This window comes from Perca flavescens, chromosome 12 (genome assembly GCF_004354835.1).
Source record: "Perca flavescens isolate YP-PL-M2 chromosome 12, PFLA_1.0, whole genome shotgun sequence".
Classification (NCBI taxonomy): Eukaryota; Metazoa; Chordata; class Actinopteri; order Perciformes; family Percidae; genus Perca; species Perca flavescens.
In genome coordinates this window covers 27,398,274-27,420,079 of record NC_041342.1, presented here as the reverse complement: position 1 = coordinate 27,420,079, position 21,806 = coordinate 27,398,274, and the positions used below count along the sequence as shown (strand labels likewise).

The 21,806-nt window shown below is 40.0% G+C and overlaps 1 protein-coding gene across 1 annotated transcript in view; it reads right to left on the bottom strand.

Moving 5' to 3' along the window:
• The window catches only part of brinp2 (bone morphogenetic protein/retinoic acid inducible neural-specific 2), a 123,908-nt gene that overhangs the window by 59,486 nt on the left and 42,616 nt on the right, over positions 1–21,806 (bottom strand). The window contains exons 2-4 of the mRNA XM_028594345.1: positions 18,119–18,309; positions 15,054–15,235; positions 2,796–2,901 (exon numbers count right to left, since the gene is read on the bottom strand). Of these exons, the coding sequence (XP_028450146.1) occupies positions 2,796–2,901; positions 15,054–15,235; positions 18,119–18,309 (479 nt within the window). The remainder of the gene's footprint in view (positions 1–2,795; positions 2,902–15,053; positions 15,236–18,118; positions 18,310–21,806) is intronic.

Here is a 21,806-nt window from a genome sequence, read left to right as displayed (position 1 = left end):
GGCACCCTGAACCAAAACGGCTACCACAGCATTTTGCAGCACCATGCAGTACCCTCTGGTATGCGCCTAGTTTGTTAGGGGTTCATCCTACAGCAAGATAATGACCCAAAACACAAGTCCAAGCTATGCCAGAACTACCTTAGCAAAAAAGAACAAGATGGTAAGCTTAAAAACATGGAGTGACTAGCACAGTCACCAGACTTAAACCCCATTGAGCTGGTTTGGGATGAACTGGACAGAAAAGTGAAATCAAAGCAACCTACAAGCGCCACACATTTATGGGAACTTCTGCAACAGAGTTGGGAAGAACTTTCTGAAGAATATTTGATTTCCATTGTAGAAAGAATGCAACGAGTGTGTTCAGCTGTTATATCTGCCAAAGGGGGCTACTTTTTTTTAAATACATTTTGGTTCATAAATTGATTCCATGATTTATTTTTTAACTTAAATTGTTCATTTGTTCTATTCTTTCATTTCAGAGTACAATAAGACATTGAACTGCATGAATTTCAATATAAACCTGGAAAATTTGGGGTGTTCTAAAACTTAGTAAAGACCGGTAGTGAATATACACACATATATATATATATATATATATATATATATATATATGCCTTAATTATTGAACTAAACTATGTCGCTGGGAACTGACCAAAACTTGAGCTTGGATATAATGTCAGGTGTGCCCATAATGATGAAGCCTGATAGACCAGTGAGGCAATTAGTTATTTCCAAATGTTATTAGTCTGCTTCATAAGGAGCCAAGCAGAGCTGCTGATGCTGGCGTGGCAGAATACATCAGTTGCTATCCAGTACAGGCACAGCCTCATTTCCCAGATTACCAACAATGGCCATTAGTGCTTTGAATTGGCCATGCTAATTACTGCTCCTTAGTGTAATCTTAAATAGCTTATACCCTTATTTATATTTCATATTTTGTAATTTCCCTTGCGGGATTAATAAAGTATAACTTTTTATTATACACGCTCTGCCCACTAACCACAGTTTTCACCTTTCCTCCAACAAACTCTGGTCCATAACTGCAGATGTCACCCTTGGTGTGTAGATCATTTTCTTTGAACTAAAATAGTAACAATGGGTTCTTTTCAGTGTTGGGGAAGTTACTTTTAAAAAGTAGTGTTTGCTCGTTACTCCTTACTTCTTAAAAAAGTAATCCGTTACTTTACTTAGTTACCCAATATGAAGAGTAACTTTTTAACGTTACTCGTTACTTTTACGTTACTTTTAAAAGCAGAGACTGAAATTAATTATACAAAAACTGTCTTTGACCATAAAGCCAATATATGGTTTATCAGTGAAGTGTCTGAACTACACTGCACACTGGATTTTCTACTCACAGAGTGACGGCTGATTCATTATGAACGAGTCAAGCGCGGGCCATTTGCATTACACGGTGTTAGTGTGTATGTAATGTCTGTATCGACTTGTACTGGTCGAGCAGCCATGATGGTCCGTGCATTGTCGTAGACACATGCAGCCTCTATTCTGGAAATCCTTGCGTGTCCGTGCGACCGACACAAATCCACAGTGGTCCACTGCGTGTAGCCTATGTATGAGGCCATCTCCACCGCATCCATCTGTGAGGTTGTCAGCTTTGTGTCATGCTCTGTTTGTAGGACAGCCGATTTAACCGCCAGTCCTCAGCGATGTAGTGGCATGTGTCACGGAGCTCTCCGCTTAGAGCGCCGTCCAGCAAAAAGCCACGAAGCTTAAAACGCTCTCAAAAGTTAGCGTTGGCTGCTCTGCTATCAGCCTCTCTCACATAACGCGTGGTGCTTGTGAGCGCCCAGCTGAGAAGGAAGTGTCGCTGTCAAATCTGTCCCTGGGAAAAGTATAGTTTTGACCGAATTGAAAAAGGAACTACGTTTCGTTACAAAATTTTCAGTAGTAGCGCGTTACACTACATTTTACCTGAAAAAGTAGTTACATTACAACATTGGTTCTTTTATACTTGTATCACAGTCATGAATTACAAAACTATCACTCTTCTGAGAAAGAAATATATCTTTACTTTTGAAATAGAAGATGGGTGAAAATTAACAGTTTTAAACTAGAGGCTGATACTGTGACACTGGCTTGTTTGCCACAAAGTAAATAAGTTAGTAAGGGCTATTGCTGCAAATTCTGCACAACTGAATTGCACCATGTGTTGCAAAAGTTAATGAGGTTATTTAGCCAACATGTTATTAAGCCTTATTAAGCCTGACATTTATTTGCAGCGATTGGGTGTCAGAGAGAGGTTTCTTATTCCACCGATATCACTCATCAGAATCATTTGGTGATAGATTTTTCTCAAATAAGAAGGCTATCCGTGGATGACCACTTCAGCTTTACTTGTGCACTGAGTGTTCCAGGTGTAGTTGGAGGGGTCAGTTTAGGGTCAGTGTGGCCAGACACGGTTCATCTAAAGCCTGGTAAGATAAGAGATTCCCCATGAGATTGAGAGCCAGTCAGGCAGAACAGACATATAAACTACTGCAGCGTAAAGTAAAGGGTCATCCGGGCCAACTACTACACACAGGGGGTGAGAGGCTTGGCAGGCAGGGTGGTTGATGGTGGTGTCGGCAGTGTGTGTGTTCAATGGAGCTTTTCTTCAGGGCTGTGACTGTGTCTGTGTGTGCACATAGATTTAAGATGAAAATACGTTAGAAATGGTGCGTGAGTGTGTGTGTGTGTGTGTGTGTGTGTGTGCGTGCGTGCGTGCGTGCGTGCGTGCGTGCGTGCGTGCGTGCGTGTGTGTGTGTGTGCGTGTGTGTGTGTGTGGGCAGCCTTACCCTTTAGGTGGATCTTATTTTCCGGACTGTGCACCAACACCGAGCTAACTGAATCCAAGCTGTCGTAGTTACTGCAGCCGAGAGGGCCCGTCCTTGTTTCGGTTACCTAGGAAACAGAGGAAGGACAGATCTATTTAAAATACATGTGTTTTTTTTATAATGCAACATTAGCAGTGAATGAGGCAGATGTTTGTTCCCATTTCTGGCAGTCAAGCACACAGCTTGTGGCAGGCGGAGCGTGTGAAGGCAGGCTGAGGACTGGATGTGGCAGAGCCCTCTGACAGCAGAGAAAACTATCGCCATCTTTTGCTTCACTCCCACACCTGCGGCCACAGCTGCCTGCAATGTACCGGCTGTCTCGCGGAGAACAGTGCAAAGGAAGGAGGGAGAGAGGTGAAAAATGTAAGTGACGGAGAGCAAGCGCAGGTGTTTGTGGAAGAACATTTAAACTTTTAAAAGATACAAAGGGAAGGTTGCTTTAAGTCCAATGCCTTGGTCTGATAAAAACCATTGTATGTGAATGTTTTTTTTTGCAGGGTCACACCCCAGGCAAAGTTACATTGGTTGATTACAATTGCCTCTTATTTAAATGTGTAACATGGCTTACGTACAGCATGATTAGCTGATTTATTTATACTGATTAATAGGAGGGAAAGCAACAAGCAAAGCACACTTTTTAAAATATATTTTTTTAAATCATAACCATGGAAAACAAATCATTACTGTTTTTTTGTCCCAAGGCCAAACTTAAGCCCCTATGACCCCAGTTCCTCCCACTCTCTTTGCATTGTGTAAGTATTCTGCCTTAAAGAAGGGCCTGTCAAAATCTAGACTTAAAACTATTTTTTTAATTCAGTAGATACTAAGTTTACATGGTGCATAGTCTCAAATAAATAATTAAATTATCACAGCTGTTGACATCAAACCTGAGGCAGGGTAGTCTTCCAGAATAGGAGCACTTGTTGTTTCTGGGATTTTGGGCAAAACACAATGTCCTTTTGACATACTGTATGTTCACTTTTTGAACATGAGTGTTTTAAATAGGGCTTCAATATAAAAAAAACAAAACAAAAAAAAACAATCCAGGATCTACCTTTTGATTTCAGTTATCATTCTTTGGTACATATTACCATATTACAAATACTAAAATCACCACAAACTACTATAATGAACCAACTGTTTCTCACTCCCAACTCGCTTGGTCAGCGGCTCTCAGCGTCGGAAACCAACGCAAAAATCACCCCTTTAGCGTCTGTACAGGACGCGGCAGGCAGAGCAGCAGCTTGGCCGCAGTGCTGTAGGGTGATGTAGCATTATGAGCGACAACAGTACAACAGTAGTGAGTAGTGAGTCATACAACACAGGACTTGCACCCAGGAGTCTGGGGTTTGTGTCTCATGGTGTCACAGAAACATACAGTACAGGCAAAACGTTTGGACACACCTTCTCATTCAATGTGTTTCTTTATCTTCATGACTATTTACATTGTAGATTCTCACCGAAGGCATCAAAACTATGAATGAACAAATATGAAATTATGTACTTAACAAAAAAGTGTGAAATAACTGAAAACATGTCTTATATTTTAGATTCCTCAAAGTAGCCACCCTTTGCTTTTTTGATAACTCTGCAAACCCTTGGTGTTCTCTCAATGAGCTTCATGAGGTAGTCACCTGAAATGGTTTTCACTTCACAGGTGTGCTTTGTCAGGGTTAATTAGTGGAATTTTTTCCCTTATTAATAAAAAAGCAAAGGGTGGCTACTTTAAAGAATCTAAAATATAAGACATGTTTTTAGTTATTTCACACTTTTTTGTTAAGTACATAACTCCATATGTGTTCATTCATAGTTTTGATGCCTTCAGTGAAAATCTACAATGTAAATAGTCATGAAAATAAAAAGGAAACGCATTGAATGAGAAAGTGTGTCCAAACTTTTGGCCTGTACTGTACATTTTGTAGCCCCACCCACAATCTTATCCTAAACCTAACTGTCCGTTCTCGTGCCGCATGTCAGTTAAACGTACGTTCTGAACCAGAGTGTCAAATAGTGACCCCAAGAGTCCTGACCAAGCGCGTCTGAACGTGACACTAAAGGAGACTTCTTGCGTCAATATCAAATGCCAAAGGCACCTGACCAAACGTTGCATTTTACGCGATGGGAGTGAACCTGCAACTTGGGCCTCTGATGTTCAGGGAGCCGAGCATTTGCCCAGATGGTAATCCAGCCTTGCTGAGAGGTGCGCAGCAAAATTGTTTGGCAGGACACCTAAAACATAGCTGTGGTTCAAAGTTTAATCCAATAAATCCTCCAAATTACACGCCTAAAATACTTCCTTTGTCCACGCCCTCTCAAACGACACATAGAACCTGATCTGATGCCTCAGTCAGCAGGACGCCATCATTTGCCTGTGCCTTCCAAAAGGGCAGGTTTTTATGATGTGACAAGACTAAAGAGGCTGTAATTGATGTTTTTTTTTTTTTTTTTTTATGAACAATCTATCAAACAACAATTTGACAATGTGAAAAAGCTTGTAGTGATGTAGCTACTTACAGAGAATTATCACCTGAACCTGCAGCTCCCTTCTGCTTTACAAAGTTTTATAGCGAGTTCCAGCTCATTGTTTAGCAGTCTTGTCTGCAACTTTTGTTTTGGTTCACTCTGTCATCAGCATTCTCATAGCACCTCATTGTGTGTTACTTAATATTCAATTTGGCACAATAGGTATATGATATTAATATTGAAACAATTTTGTGAACAACCTCGTACTTATATTCAAATATTCATGTAGAGTATTATGTAAAACAGTGACATAAGATGCTAATTGCTAATTGTTTACACTTCACCTGCAGTTTTGGCCCTCTGAAGTATTTGTGGATGTGTTCATTTTATGAGTTTATTTTCATCATTGAATCATTGAAACTCTCCCTGCTACCTCCTCATCTCTCCTTCTGCGTTTGCGTCCAAACCGGCAAATCCTGAAGCTGTGACAAATGTCTTTAATAACAACCTCATGTCCTCTCTCATACACCCTTATTCACCCATACCGATCTGTCACTCTGCATGGAGAGAACAAAGAAGTGAATAACCATAGCACAAACATCATTAGTGCTTCTATAATACATGGATTGTAAAATGGAAATGACGATACATAAACAATTTCCTACTTGGCATCTGCTGTAGTGCTGCGAGTTGAGGAAAAATGAAGAGCAGACACATTAATAAGAGAAGTGTAGATGGAGAAAATTAAAGTCACAAAGATAAAGAGACAAAGGGCAAAACGTTTGGAGAGACTGACATGTTCAAAGATCAAGCATGAGACAAAAAGAACATGATCGTATAAATACAAAAGAACCAGAGAAGGAAAGAAAGACAAAGAGTAATAGTTCATTTCCACAGTGACTGCTCTATATATTACAATTAGACTTAGAAGATAGCTATGGTCTTTCAAGCTAAATCACGCTATTTGGCAAATGATGCAGCCTGGACAAATTTGCCATTCTTAAAATAGCCTTGTTCCTCACATCTTCACACACTGCCTTGCATTAAGATTGCATCTATTATAAAAAAAGAAATGGAAGTTAGCCTTCAAGGCGCTGCAAAAAGATACACATCTCAAACATGTCTCAAATATCTCAGAGGGAGATGTCGCTAAGATGTAGTTAAAGATTAGAACGACATAAAGGCGAGAAGCAAAGGGAGATTAGTGGAGGGGAGGGAGGCCGTTTTGGGTAGTTGTTTAAGATGTGGACGCAGATAATCTCTGCTTTCATACTGAAAAGTCTCAACTGTTGCATCTCATTCATGTTTTTGTATTGACTGTGCAACATAATGAGTTCTCTGGTCAAATTAAATTCAGCCTCTTAAAGTGTGTTCAGACTGAACTAAAAGATAATTTCGAAGGCAGCTTGTTGCTTATAAAGTCAATACAAAGATGCAAGTGGATATGCATATTCGCTTTTGGTCTTGTAAATTAAATTTCCACCGGTCGCGGACGTGTTCGACCGTGTGAACACAGCCTTCCTCTGTCATTCCTTCAACCAGCTTCTTGAAAAGATCGGCGCATATCCAAAAACCTGTTGATATCCAAGTCTTTGATAATGTTTGTGTTTTCTCCTTATCTTTTAGGCATGCATCTCTACCGGGTCCACAGCCTTGCAAACTGTTGGCTGGTTAGTTTGTGTACAGCAACCATAGCAACGCACAGAGCTGACCATAACCCGCAAACAGCCAAGAGGCTGTAAAAACCCTGATTGAGACGCATATTCTTTTTCTTTTTTTTTCTTAAACCCGAATAATACTGGCATATCCCACGTCATAATCGGAAAATGCTATATGTGGAAAAAAGGCCTTATTCGGAATATCCAGACGGAATATGCTGTTTACATGACCTGAATCAAATTTGGAATATTGTCATAGTCGGAATAATAGTGGAATATTGGTGTGCATGTAAACATACCCAATGGTGAAGTTTTTGGGGAAAAGTCACATCACAGCCACACACTGTGGGAAGCAGGAAGTTTGATTATTGCCAAATGGTAGTGATGGCCAAATAAAGCTTCATGATTTGTGAACCATTTTCTCTATTGTCTGAGCCCACTAGATGGCGCTCTTGGTTTAAAGCAACAACAACAAAAATCAAGGAATGGCAATTCAGCGTGCTTTCAACCCTTTGTTGAACAGAGAGTGCCATATAGTGGGCTCCGAAAATAAAGAAAATGGATTCATAACGCCTTATGAAGCTTCCTTTGGCAAATGGTACAACATGAGAAGTCACAGTTGATGTATTTTCTAACTAACAGTGTACTATAAATACATTTCCACCAAACTTTCACTTTCATGCAAGAATGTATGTATAATTCTTAGTTATTACTTTATCTCTGTTTTGATTGTTATCATAATTTATATCCCCTTAGTCTACAATGTTCAATTTCATTATAACTTTCTTTGTTTACAGAAACCATGAAAGCTTCAGAGCAGAAAGCGCTCAGCTGTGTTACACCGAATACACGCTGGGCTTTTTTGTAACTCATGTGAGGAACTTCAACGATAATCCACCTGAGAGCTGCCACCCCCGTCTCTGCCTTTGTTGAAAACTCCCAAGAGCCCTTCACTGAGTGGATCATTCAACCTGGGCCATTTTGTTTTTAATGTTTATTCAACAATGTGCATTATTTTTTTTTTTTTTTTTTTTTTTCCCTTATGCTGTACATTTCCTATTTCAGCACTCATGTTGCGATTACTGCTCTAACAAGTTGTTAAAGACCATAATTTAAGCTATTACCTTCTAATGGTGATTATTGATGCAGCATGCATCAAAGGCTAGTAAAAAGATTTACTAAGAATTGGATATGAATAGATATGAAGATATGCCTCTGAATCTGAAGGCCCAGCACAACTAACCATTGTTATGGGTAAGGCTGCATGCTCCCTAACAATACAGCCATGAGACATAATGAAAAAAGTAATGTAACAAGCAATGTAATTTAAAGTACAAGGTGGGTATTATGCGCACTTTTGAAATATAATGCAATCCAATACAACTCTTCTGCTATTCTAATGCCTATAAAGTTCAAGCAACAGCAAAATGTGTAAATTCAGTGCTGAAATTATTTTTAGGAGTAGAACGATTTTACTTTATGTTTATATCATTGTATATATTATGTCAGTCAATAGAAAATGTTCATTTGTACAAAATGGTTTTTTTTTACTACAATTTGATAAGGTTTTATAGAGGAGAAAAGTGTCTGGCTGCAGTTTCCGTGCTGACTTTGGCTCTGGAAACCGGCCGTGCTGTGTTTAAAATACTCTACCTTCCTGTGCGTCATACACAGACAGTTCCACTCTCATTTCCAAATGGCAGATTTCACACAGGCGTTAAAGAGGGGCTTTTTTTCGTCTTACAAAACTATAGTCTAATGTGTGATTGAAGTTTATCCACTTTATTTGCTGGAGATAAAGATAATGTATTTCACTCCCTCCTACGCGGTGCTGCAGCGACACACAGCCCAGAGGCGTACATGGACACGGGTCAAGTACATCCCACTCAGTGTCGCTTCCTCTTGGGTGATGAGTTGATCTGGCAGAACACGGCACGGCAGGTGGCTTGCATACCAGAGATCCTCATTTAGCAGAAACATGCAAAGGCTGCTCCTCTCCAAGTGGGAGGGGTTGTGTTTGTTGTCTTTGCAGTTGTTCTGTGTGCACAAGTGTGTGTGTGTGTGTGTGTGTGTGTGTGTGTGTGTGTGTAGGTGGGTGTGCAAAAACACTGGGTGTTTGGAATTGCTAAAAAACTGGACTATTTACCGCCTGCTCACTCTTCAAGGAGCAAAGCTTATTAGGATTATATGTGCATTTTTATGGAATTTGTTATCTTGAATGTGATATTGAATTATTATTGCTAATGGCAATGAATAAAAGATGATAAACATATGTTGCATCTTACTATAAATTTAAGTTAACTTTATTATCCCCGTTGGGGGCAATTAGTTTCACAGCCAGCAGAAAATAAAAGACAGCAGTATACATACACACAAACCCTAACATGCAGATGTACTAATTTTTATATTCATATGGTACAATTTACGTCAAGGTATTAACGAGACTAATGGTAACAGGGACAAATGAGCTCTTAAATCTCTTAGTCCTACACCTCAGTGCCGTGTACCTGTGACCAGATGGCAGCAGCCTGTATTCATAACATAAGGGGTGACCCGGGTCAGCGAGGATAGCTTTGGCTTTCCTCATGGCTCTGGCCCTGTAGGAGTGATAGCTCCTCAAAGTTTAAAGTTTATCCCTGCAATTTTGCTACACATTCTCATAATGCTTTTTAGTCAGTGCTTATTTTTTTAAAGTGAGGGGCCCAAACCATGAAGCGAGGAATATGTGTGTGTGTGTGTGTGTGTTTCTATCTTACGTTCTTTTTCGCACTTGGCGGGGTATTGGTCGGAATCCAATGATGTGCATTGTCGAATTTGGTGCAATTTGTAAAAGTGACACTTTAATATAAATAAACTGCGAATAAAACTAAGCAACCGCACAATAAAGATAAAAAAAAACACTAAGTGAAGGGGCTTTGGGGCATCAGGACTCTCAGTCAAGCATACCGGTGATTATTACACCCATTTGGAAATGAATCCCTCCGCTAACTGCATTTCACCATGTATGTTATGCAACTCACATTGTGTAAGTTTGACAAACTAACTTAAAGAGCTCATATTATGCTTTTTGGCTTTTCCCCTTTCCTTTATTGTTTAGAAAACACTGTTCACAAACTGCTCCAAACAGCTCTATTGTAGTCCAGCCTTTACTTCCGTGACGAACGTGAGTCACTTTGTAACACGTTATAATGCTCGCCTAGCTGCTAGCGTGGCACGCCCTCATACTTCTTAATGGCTAGTTTTCCTTACCTAGATACGTCCTAGTGCGACTCCCAACAAAGATGGAACAGAAGTGAGATGTCTCACTCTGTAGCTAAAACAGAGAGCTCAACACACAGGGTGAAAAGAGGAGCTGCAGCAATGTGCAGTTCAACAAAAATATTGTGTTTTATGAAAATTAAACCATGTAAACCCATTCTGGTACAACCTCTAAATACAATTATGAACCTGAAAATGAGCATTATATTAGGACTTTAACACTAATAACGTTACTGTCGGCAAAATACCTGCACTAATTAAATCCATGCTTTAACGTTTAACTTGTACCCGCGGTGGTTATGTCAAGCAACTATGCCTGTTTGGAAATAATACCTGCGCTGCAGTGTTCATTTTGTTTCAGTAATAATGACAAAATATGTTCATCAACAACTTTTTTTTGTACCATGACGAGACAAGACCCTGTCTCCAACTGGGAATGCTGGTATTGGCAGTGGTAGAATACAAACTCAAAATGTTTTTTTTCCAAAAGTAAAACTATAGAAAAGTCGTGCATTCAATTGTTTACTCTAATATTATGCTGGATAGTTTAATGAATACTAAAGCATCATATTCTATTTGATATATTTTGTGAGTAAAATCTGAATCTGCAACGTAACCTTTACATTTCTCTGTTAGGTAAAGGTAGTAGTAAGAGGTGTTCGATGGCTTTACGTCATAGGCCGACCAGGGCTATGCCATTTGGGGAGGGGCCGCTCACTGATCCCCCTATATTTCTGAAAATCTTAGACATGGTTGTGACTGTTAGTGCTTTCTAATTAGCCTGTGGTTGTATTGAAATAAGAGGCTGCTGCGGCCCGCCCTAAGGGTTGAGCAGAGGCTGCACCGTTTGACCAGTGGTCAGGGGCCGGGCAGCGGCCTCGAAACACCACCGGCCCACCGGGAAGAGTCCCGACTCTCCCGATTGCCACTCCGCCACTGTCAGTAGTATACAGTTAAGCTGCATATTAAGTGCTTTGGGGTCCTTCTGTGAGTAATTTAGGGTTACAATGGTTCTGGAGAAAACTTCGAGCATCAACGGGCACTGCACTAGTATCTCAAAATCTATAAGCACATAACACAAGGTTGGTATGGGCTTATCTTAAAGCATGAAGGAGTTGAACTGTTTTAAGAAAATCTATTTTGTTGCATAACATCATTAACATGCAACACATATTGTATATCCAATTCTAGATCTAATTAGATCATTTTGTCATTAGGGGAAACTAGTGGTGCGAAGAAAATGAAGGTTCAAGCGTGGATTCCGCTTGAGTTAGTGTGATAAACGACATCTGGTGTAAAACAATTTGGGGGCATTTGTTAATACATGCAATATGGAAAAAAGTGGCATTTCCCTTAGATTTAGAAGTATACAAGTTGAAATGTTCGCATTTTCATAAAACATCTGTGGCTTTGGATGACCATTTGACATTGTAATTTTTGTTTCTATATAATTAGGTTTCCTGGGCATGTCCAACTAGTTGGAGACCCTGGGGTTGACCCAGAACATGCTGGAGGTGGCTCAATATGCCATGTGACTTGGAAATGTTTTGGAATTTCTCAGAAAAAGGTGGCAGTTGTGGCTGGCTAGCTTAGCCTGCTGCCACTGTGACCTGCACTGGGTGGCACCAGCTATGTGTAAGTTTTCTACTAAGTTAGGGTGTAAAGTCAGCGCCAGAGGCTTAGTACCTACTAGTAACAGTAGTTTGTAGTCTCACATTGCCAGACCTATCTCCTCAGTGCTGGAGTCTGGTCTGGCTTCACTGCTTAACGATTCTGAGACACGGGGAGAAAAAAAGCTCTGGCTTGTTTGTATTTCTTCAAACCAATCATAACCGTTCTGGACGGTGCTAAGCCCTGGAATCCCACAATGGTGCCCTTGCAAAATAGAAAACAGAGATAGTGGCAGAACGTCAGGCTTTATACCAGCAATGTAAATCCATTGAGTCGGACTTCTAAGTTTGCAACTGAATCAGCTACTAACAAATTGGTTGCACAATTACTACTTGGGGCATAACCTGACTATTTTGGACATCAAGTTATAACTAAGGCAAGGTGCCAATCATCTTCATAGTAAGCTACAACTCATTGCAATTGTACCGGGCGCCGGGGCAGCTGCCTGGTTTATAATGGTTCATTTCTAACTAGATTTATTATTATATCACAAGCATTTAGTATTTCCCTCTGCTTTAAATATGACTTACCATATCAAATGTTTTGCAACTTTTGAATTCTTCTTAAATTTCATATTAATATCGTACATCATTTTTCATTTCTCTGGCAAACGGCTCCCCTCAGACCAAACTGCAGAACCTGACTAAAGGCATGCTGTTAAATAGGCATGAGAAGCAGTGTGCAGCTGAATTTGTCCAAAGTGCATTGCAAAAAAATATCACTGGAGGGATTGAAACAAGACTAACTAATGCGGAAAACAGATCTTAATGGTGGCCATTTACTTATTTACCATTGTTGACTACTTTGCAAAAGATAAGGGATTGTTTTTGTGCAACAGTCACTCATTAGCTTCTCCCCAGACACAAATGCATCAAACTGAGCAAGATTTCAGTTCATAATTAATTCAGGCTTAGCAGACAATGTGTTTTTGGCCTTGTGCTGTTATGAGATGCCGCATTACTATTTAAAATCTGTGTTTGCTGTGATGAAGCCTGCCAATAAATATAAAAACTATTGCATTTGAGTATGCAGAGGTCTATTTTTTTCTTTTTTAGACTGAGTACAGCCTGCACTGCAGCAGGCTTTGTCTAGATGCTGTTTTCTCTCAGATTCCCTGCAGCTAATATGTTATAAAAACTACTCCCACTAATCGAACATTTCTCTCAAGGTAAAAGCAATTTCCCAGGCATCCTTTGTGTTTCCCTAATCTCAGGTAGAACCATTCAAGGCTTTGTGAGGAAGTACATTTCCAAGCAATCAGGTGCTCCAGTGTCCCTTTTAGCGTTTAAAATTTTCAATCTCACCTATGCATACAGCGTTTTCAGCGATGGTACCTTATTCAAGGTACACACAAAGTTGACACCAAGCAATTACTCATTTCAATCAGATTTGCCCTTAAGTTGAAGCATGAAAGCGCTGTCCACCCACCCACACACCTGCTGTCATTCCATAAGAACCAACAGATCTGTTCCAATGTGAAAAAAAATGTATCGCTTGGTTATGCTTTGCTTTCAGTCGTCAGGAGGAACAACAACAAAAAAAAGATTTAAACAAGGTGAAACCAGACACAGGGGATAATAGGATTTTGTTGGATTGTATTCTTCGAGTGGATTTTCAACAAAACTGCTCCTCTTTGCATTTAATAATGAAACGAGCTATAAAAGCCTGGTGGGAGATTTTGTGTGAACGGCGAGTAACTATGTCAAGGCATGTCGATTGTTAAATGTGCAGGTAAATAAAATGAACCATGAGAAGAACTAAATTACGTGCTAAAAAAAAGGTGTTGAACCACTTCATATTCTAGAGTCAGAGCCCCTTTGTGCAAAAAATCCAACAGTTTTTTACTACACTGATGATAATTACCAGGTGTTTTAACCCTTGTGTGATACAAACGCACACACACCTACAGTCATGGATGTCTACAGCTACAGGCTTTGGTTTGAGAAGTGTGGGGGGGCACAAAATAGGGGGTCTGGGGGGGTCCTCTGCCAGAATTTGTATTTCTATTTGAATCCCATTTCCTGCATTTCTACATGCATTTAGGGACTATGATGATACAAAATACAGGAAATGATTAAGTTGAACATATTGATAAATTCTGCCAGAAAGAATAAACAATGTATAAGAAAAAGATGTCTTACTTTCTTTATTGTTTAATATAGGGGCAGATTGCCAAGACATGAGAGAATAATTTTATAGAATCAAAAATGTTGAAAGTGGGGGGACAAAAAGGATTTTAAAAAGTGGGGGTGGACATGTCCCCCCTGTCCCCTGTAGAAATCACACCCTAGCATACACTACAGGAGAGCACACACCAGCCTGTAACCCAGTCCAGATGGCATACAGTAGAGTACAGTATGAATAAATACACTTTCCCCACTGGGACTTTAAAGAAACTTGACATTTGCCTCGCTTTACCTCGGTGGGTTGCAGTGCATACACTGTGCTTTTAATCTAGCCTGCCATATAAGAAAAAACTAAAATCCTCGCAAGCTCCCTCTTTTGAGCAATGCGGACCTTGAAAATAATCTTTTAAAAAGATTGTTTGTGAGCATACATTGGGAGCAAGCAGAGCTATTTGTTATAGGTGCAGCGTGGAGTAATATATCCAAAAGGGACAGTTTTATAGTAGCGGTAATGTTTGCGTGTCTACCTTGATGGGTGCTTGTTTTTGGACCTGGAGAAGTGCAAACACAAGTCTGCACGAAGAAAATCAACAGTGTGCTGGTTTTCTAGCTCACCAGAGGCCTCACGATACGATATCATCACGATACTTTGATACTGCGATTTTAAACATATTGCAATATCCTGCGATATATTGCAATTCAGTACCTTTTTTTCCAACTTCAAATTTTTCCCAATTTCAAATGATGTCCCCAAAAGGACACTTTGTGAACATCCGTTTTATCTAAAAACATCAATGTTTCTCTTTGTTCATCTCACTTCAATTTTATTGCTGCAAAATGGGATTGTCAAGCAGACAAAGTGACCAACACATATATAATAAAAGATCTATACTTGCCGTCTTTGTATTAATGCAGTATTGCCATGGAAAATATCGCGATACTATGCTGTATCGATTCCCCCCCCACCCCTACTCAAAAGTATATGTATCTGGATATGTACTGTGGGTAGGCATAGTCACTCTCTACGTGCATGTGTACAGTACCTTGATAGCAGAGGTGGCAATCTGGAGGTGGTGCAGTCGCCTTAGGGTGCTCTCTCGATCTGTGAAGTAAGAAGCGGCCAGCTGATGGAGCAGCTCCAGAGACACCACCGAGCTGTTGCTGTTACCCTCCGACTTCTTGTTCAGCTTCTGCTTGTCCAGGAAAATGGTCAAAGACTCCTCTCCTGTGGATCAATAATCGATCAATGACTCTGTTTTTAAGTCACCCTAAACCCTATTTTTGAAGATTTTTTTTTTTTTAATCTTTTGAAATAAAGTATTGAATCCTCTCTGTATGTGTCATTTTCAATTTTATGTGTATAGTACCTTTCATTACACAGAAACGCACGCACGCGCCAACACACACACACACACACACACACACACACACTCTCACACACACACACACACACACACACACACACACACACACACACACACACACACACACAGTAATTAAACAAATGCCTGAGAAAATAAAAAGGTTTTGAGGTTGCTATTTAAATGTGGACACAGTTGTGATGGACACACTCACACACACACACACACACACACTGTGATTACACAAATGCCTGAGAAAATAAAAGGTTTTGAGGTTGCTTTTGAATGGGAACACATTTGTGATGGACCTCCTTACAAAGGAAACATGACTCAAGAGTCACTGCGAGAGCAACAGGCTGATATTATCCTTCCACTCCAAGTGAAGTGACATTCTGCTTCTGCATTTGATATTTCTTTGGCAGGCCTAAACTGTCTGACTGTGGCTTTGTGGTTTGTCTGCTATGATGCAGGTAATGTATCATTTGCTTTTGCTTCTGTCACTTTCATCAGACAATTATACAACCATTAAAGCTAAAGTTGGAAACTTTTATAAAAATGTACTTTATGTCATATTTGCTCAAACTGTCACAACATGAATCGGATCATCTGTGAAAAATCCTTCAAGTTCCTCTGCCTCCTCGCCAACCAATCAGATCCGAGGAGTCTCTAACACAGTGTCAACAACTGCTCGTGAACTGCAGTCAAACTGTCAAAATAGGCAGCGCTGATCAAATATGAATCAAGATTATGTTACTGCATTGCCAATGTCTTGCCTCAGATTTTTTCAGAAACATATATTTTTGTGTTCTGTTAGCTTTAAATGGGAAATAGCCAATACGATAGGACAGACCTTTGGATAGTAGAATGGCAAGCTCTCTCTGTATTTTTAAAAGGAAATTAAAGACTTGTCTTTTTAATCTGGCTTTTAATTTTAATTTGGAATAATGTTGTAGCATTCTAAGTGTTAATTATTTATTTTTTTTAAATAATTTTAATCCTGCGTTCATTTTATTATGATGTTTTTATTTGTAAATTTTTTTTTTTAACATTTTATTGTCTTATTGTTATAATTTGTAGTCTTGCTTTTTATTTTTTATTTCTCATCTGTGTTTATATGTTGTTCTGTGAAGAACCTTGGGCTGCATGCTTGCATGAAAGGTGCTATTAAAAATAAATAAAGTTGAAGTTAAAATATGTTTCTGAAAACATTGCACAACAAAGCAGCATTGCTGAAGCTACAGCAAGGGTAACGCTAACGTTGTGGCTTTCAAGTAGCGCGAGCAGCTTCGCATGTACAGAGGAATTAATGGTTGTGAACGCTGGTCTGAAGTCAGTAGCCTACATCAGAGAACCGTAACCGTAACTGTTAACACAACCGTAATTGTGTTAATTAGGGCTGCATGATATGAGGAAAATATCTCACTGCGATTATTTTGACTGATATTGCGAATGCGATGTAATTCACGAAATTGCAGGGAATGATAATTTCTGTATGATTCTTCTCATTTTCATTGAAAAATATTTATATAAAAAAAAATGAAAATGATTACAGTGTGATTTTTGCGAGGCTCTGTACCAAATGAAGATTTTTTCTTTATTCTGTAGGATCTGATTTGTAGGCCGGGACGTCTCTGCAGCACCACAATACTTCATTCAGAATGGTTTGACACTTATTTTGAGAAAGAGATGAAACAGTAGAACAAAATGGGAAAAAAAAACGAGATTGGGGATGTGTGCGTTTGCTCAGACAGTCTAATCGTTATGCAGACGGGCTCAGCCCATTTAGATGAGGCTGTTAGTTACATATTGAGTCTAACTATCAGTCTGCCGCTGCATTCGTCTCTGCTCTGTCTCCCATGCTGACAAAGTTTAGCGCAAAGTTAGTGTGGCTGGGGATGCACACCTAACACATCGCTAAAATACCACAGGGATTGTTAGGAGACTGCAGAAAATAAACATGACTTGTCTTCTATGTGTGTGCGTGTGAAGGAAAAGTAGCCGATGTGGCCTGTTTTAGAAGATGTATGAGTAACATTGGCTTCAACTGATAGAATTGCGTCCTAATTTAAAGCCCATTATATCTCTCATAAGTATCCCCTACTATTTGATTTCATGCATTCCCCTGTATATTAGGATTTTACTGATAGTACCCTGGCCTTGTAAATCTCCCCCTCTGATGAAATGAATGCCTAGATGCTGAGATGTTTATACTCACTATAAATTTTCTACAAGTCGCTTAAAAAAAAAAAAACAGCCGACTGTAAAAATGTACTGATGTATCTGTAGTCGGCCGTGTATCAATAACATGAGGTCGTCACTTTGAACCCAACACAGGTCTGAGTCGTGTTGTGTGAGGCACACACGATCGATACCGCTGGCGATTCTGTTTTGTGAGTTACTTCTCTCAGAGGAGATCGAGGGTAAAAAGAAATCCAATAAAAATAAAAAAGGCGACGTACGCTGAGAAACGGGTCAATTTAATCCCTCTTATGCTCTTGTAGCCGCACGCAATGTTCATCAGAGGGAAGGATGAGTGGAAAGTTACTGTGGAAAACAACCTTGGTTTAATGTTGCAGGTGGAGTAATGGGTGCTGCTTTCCACTCGACATTTTTTCCTTGAAAAAGCACTAACAGAGGCTGTAACTCCTCTGAGACCTCAAATGAGTAGCTCTCTATTTTTGGTGGGTCCCGACATTTTCCTAACCCGAGAATAAAAAGCGTGTGTGTCACCTGCAGTCCTTCCTTACCTCCCAGGGTAGCAGAGACTAGGAAGTGGGTCCCATACTTCTTGATGAGGTTTTCGTTGATTTGCTGCAGGGTTGGCCGTCGCCCCAGTAACCGCAGGTTGCGTAGAAACTCTGGTGCTAAGGGTAACGGAGCTTTGAGGAAATCTCTCTTCTCTGTTGCCAGGCTGTTCACCTTCCAGTGGCTGAACTCCCTGAAATTATGAATACATAAAAAAGGTTAATACGCACTCAGTTTAAATCTCATTTAAGAAGGAGAGCTTAACATCACATATGGACACATTCACACACACATAAGAGGATGAAAAGGTACTTCAGCAGGTAGGAATAAAAAGGAGGTTAAAGGTGCTACATACTGTCCGATTGAATTGTCTCAAATGTGTGACCATTCTTTCTCTTATTTACTTACCCATTTACTCTTGTTATTTCCAGTGTGTTGTATTAGAATAAAGTCCAATTAATCCACATTATATGCGTCACCGTTAGCCACAATGTGTCTTGGATTTACACGCAAATCAGGGTCGGCCCCACTCGTGCCCGAGAAAGGGGTGGTGATGCACCTGAAGCCTATATCGGAACTTCAAAAAACATCACAAGAAGAATAACGTTTGCGATCCAAAACACATAGATGACTTAATCCAAGCCTGTTGCTCGCATATGAATGCAACGTAAAGGCCAGGCTGTTTCTGTAGTCTCAGAGATTGTCTTGTCTTTTTTGTTCACTTTTATTTCCATGACGGCACTGACAACGCTGACATCAAAACTAAATCTGGCGTAATGTATCGTATGTACCTGCATGATTGTCTCCTGAGAACTTCTAATGGCGTCAGTTGCGCCAGGTGTGTTTGGAGCTCTGCTAGCAGTATCAGTTTATACTGTGTTTTTAAGCAGTTATGGTCACTGTTTAAAATATTCCTCAGAGGGCTTTGAATATGATGCCTTTATACAGCTGAAAATGGAGCGTTTGGACAAAAACTGTTGTCTGTCAGTTAATGCTGACAAACTTTGGGGATACGGCAGTGTTGCCTTGATCACCTGGCAGTCTAAAGCCACCTGCAAAGCAGGTTCCGGAGGAACCCAGCAGCCCGATGCCTTTGGCAAAATACTATCAATTTGCCTATTGCTTTCGGGAGATATCCATCAGTGTCCGGGCCCTACCAACTCGGAAACAGCGGAATACCGACAAAAGAAGCCTACCACCAGTTGCTGCCGTAACTGCGGAAAGGTGGTAAGAGCAAACGCCAAAGCAGTTGCATGTGACTTGTGTGACGTTTTTGTTCATATAAGGTGCGGGAATATTGCTCCGAAATTGTATGACAGGGCTGTATCATCCCGTTGGTTTGTAACCGGTGTTGTGTGCGGGAAATGTGTAGTGTAAATGTCTTGGATGACACAAATGAGTTGAGAACGTATGATGACGACAGTATGGATGAGAAAGACTATGATTCACTTGGCCTTGTAAATCGGAAAGGGATGCATTTTATTCACGTTAATGCAAGGAGTCTTCTACCCAAACTGGATGAAATCGGACACCTCGCATCTACGTCTAAGGCTGCTGTGATCGCTGTATCGGAGACCTGGCTAGACTATTCCATTCAAGATTGTGAAGTTGGGCTTACAGGTTATTACATCTACCGACGCGATCGCAACAGACGCGGAGGAGTCTGCCTTTTTATAAGGACCGATATAATTTATAATATAATATAATAATCCGCGCCACGATCTACAGGTGGATGGCTTGGAGGCAGCCTGGGTGGAATTAATTCTTCCTAAAACCAAGCCCATTATTGTTGGTGTATGTTACCGCCCACCTAAGCAAACAGACTTTTATGAACTCCTTGAATCCGTCTGTTGTAAAAGCAATGTATGCCTAGAAAAAGAATGCATCATCATGGGTGATTTTAATACAAATCTATTATTGCCACGAAGTAGCTTAAAAGAATCTTTCTCATGTCTTTGCAGGGTGTCTGGTTTACAGCAATTAATTACTGAGCCTACTAGGTTGTCTATAAATAGCCAGTCCCTTCTTGACTTAATTTTGGTATCGGACAGTGGAATGATAAGTCAATCAGGTGTGTTGGATGTGGCTTTTAGTGATCATAATGCAGTTTTTTCACACGCAAGAAAATGAAATCTCAGCCAATAAATAAGCACTGTTCTATCAAATACAGATGTACCAAACAGTACTCTGCTGAAGTGTTAAATCAAAGGCTGGCTGAGAGTGACTGGTCTGATGTGCTTGAATGTATTGATGTTGATAAGGCTTGGGATTTGTTTAGGCAGCGTTTATAGCAGCTCTTGATGAAGTCGCTCCAATGAGGGAATCAAGAATTAAGCATGGAAGTGCATGTTGGATGACATCTGAAATTGTTGATATGATCAGACAACGTAATAGATGGTTCATAAAGTTTAAAAAGTCTAAACTCCCAGCGGACTATAACTCTTATGCTTATCTTAGAAATCAAGTAAGTTACAAGGTACGGCAAGCTAAGTCTGTATTTTATACGGATTCCATTGCTGCAAATGCAAAACAGCCTAAAAAACTGTGGAAAATTCTTAATGATATGGGATCAACAGCAAAAGCAAAATCTAAGTCTGGGAAAGCGGGGCTTATTATTGAAGATGAGATGTGTTTTGATAAGCGGCGGATTGCCTGCCATTTTAACCATTATTTTACAACCATTGCTGCCAGTTTGGTCCGTAAATTGCCTGGTGCTTCTGACAAATTTGGCATAGATTTTGTTAATTCCTTTTATAGAAGTAAAAAGTTTTCTGTAGATGCATTTGCAATTAGTCCTGTCTCAGAGGATAAAGTAAGAGCGAGTCTCTTGACCCTGTCAGTGAATAAGGCCTCTGGCTTGGACCTTATCCCCTCCAGGTTTTTAAGGGATAGTGCTGGGGTTACATATAAGATTCTTACCCATATCATAAATCTTTCCATAAGACAGGGTGTTTTTCCAATTGATATGAAGAATGCCAGGGTGATTCCGGTTTTTAAGAAAAATAGTAGAGCTGATGTTGGAAATTATAGGCCAGTATCAATCTTGTCAACTATATCAAAGATTTTTGAGCGTTTGGTGTACGAACAGGTGGAGGAGTATCTCATCAGGCTTGATCTATTATATGAGCTCCAATCTGGCTTTCGAGCTGCATATTCGACAGACACATGTCTCATCCACCGTTTCGACTATGTGCGTCAGAACTTTGAACAAGGGAATTATGTTGGCATGTTATTACTTGACCTGCAGAAAGCATTCGATACTGTGAACCACAAGATTTTGATTTCTAAATTACAGTGCATGGGTTTTAGTAACTCTGAACTCACATGGTTCACTTCTTACCTAACAGATAGGACTCAAGTCTGTGATGTTGAGGGGACCCTCTCTGATTCACAGAGTATAACGTGCGGGGTGCCCCAAGGTTCGATCCTTGGGCCCCTGTTATTTTTAGTATATATAAATGACTTATCTGCTGTGGTTCGGTGCAAGTTGCTATTATATGCTGATGATTCTGCTTTACTCGTCCCAGGGTGTAATGCAAAAGACATTGAAAATACTCTTGGTATAGAGCTAGAGTCTGTCAACCAGTGGCTGGTAGACAATAAGCTCTCTATGCATCTGGGCAAGACTGAATCAATCCTGTTTGGTACAAAAGGAAGTTGGCGAAATTAAATACTTTAAAGGTGATGTGT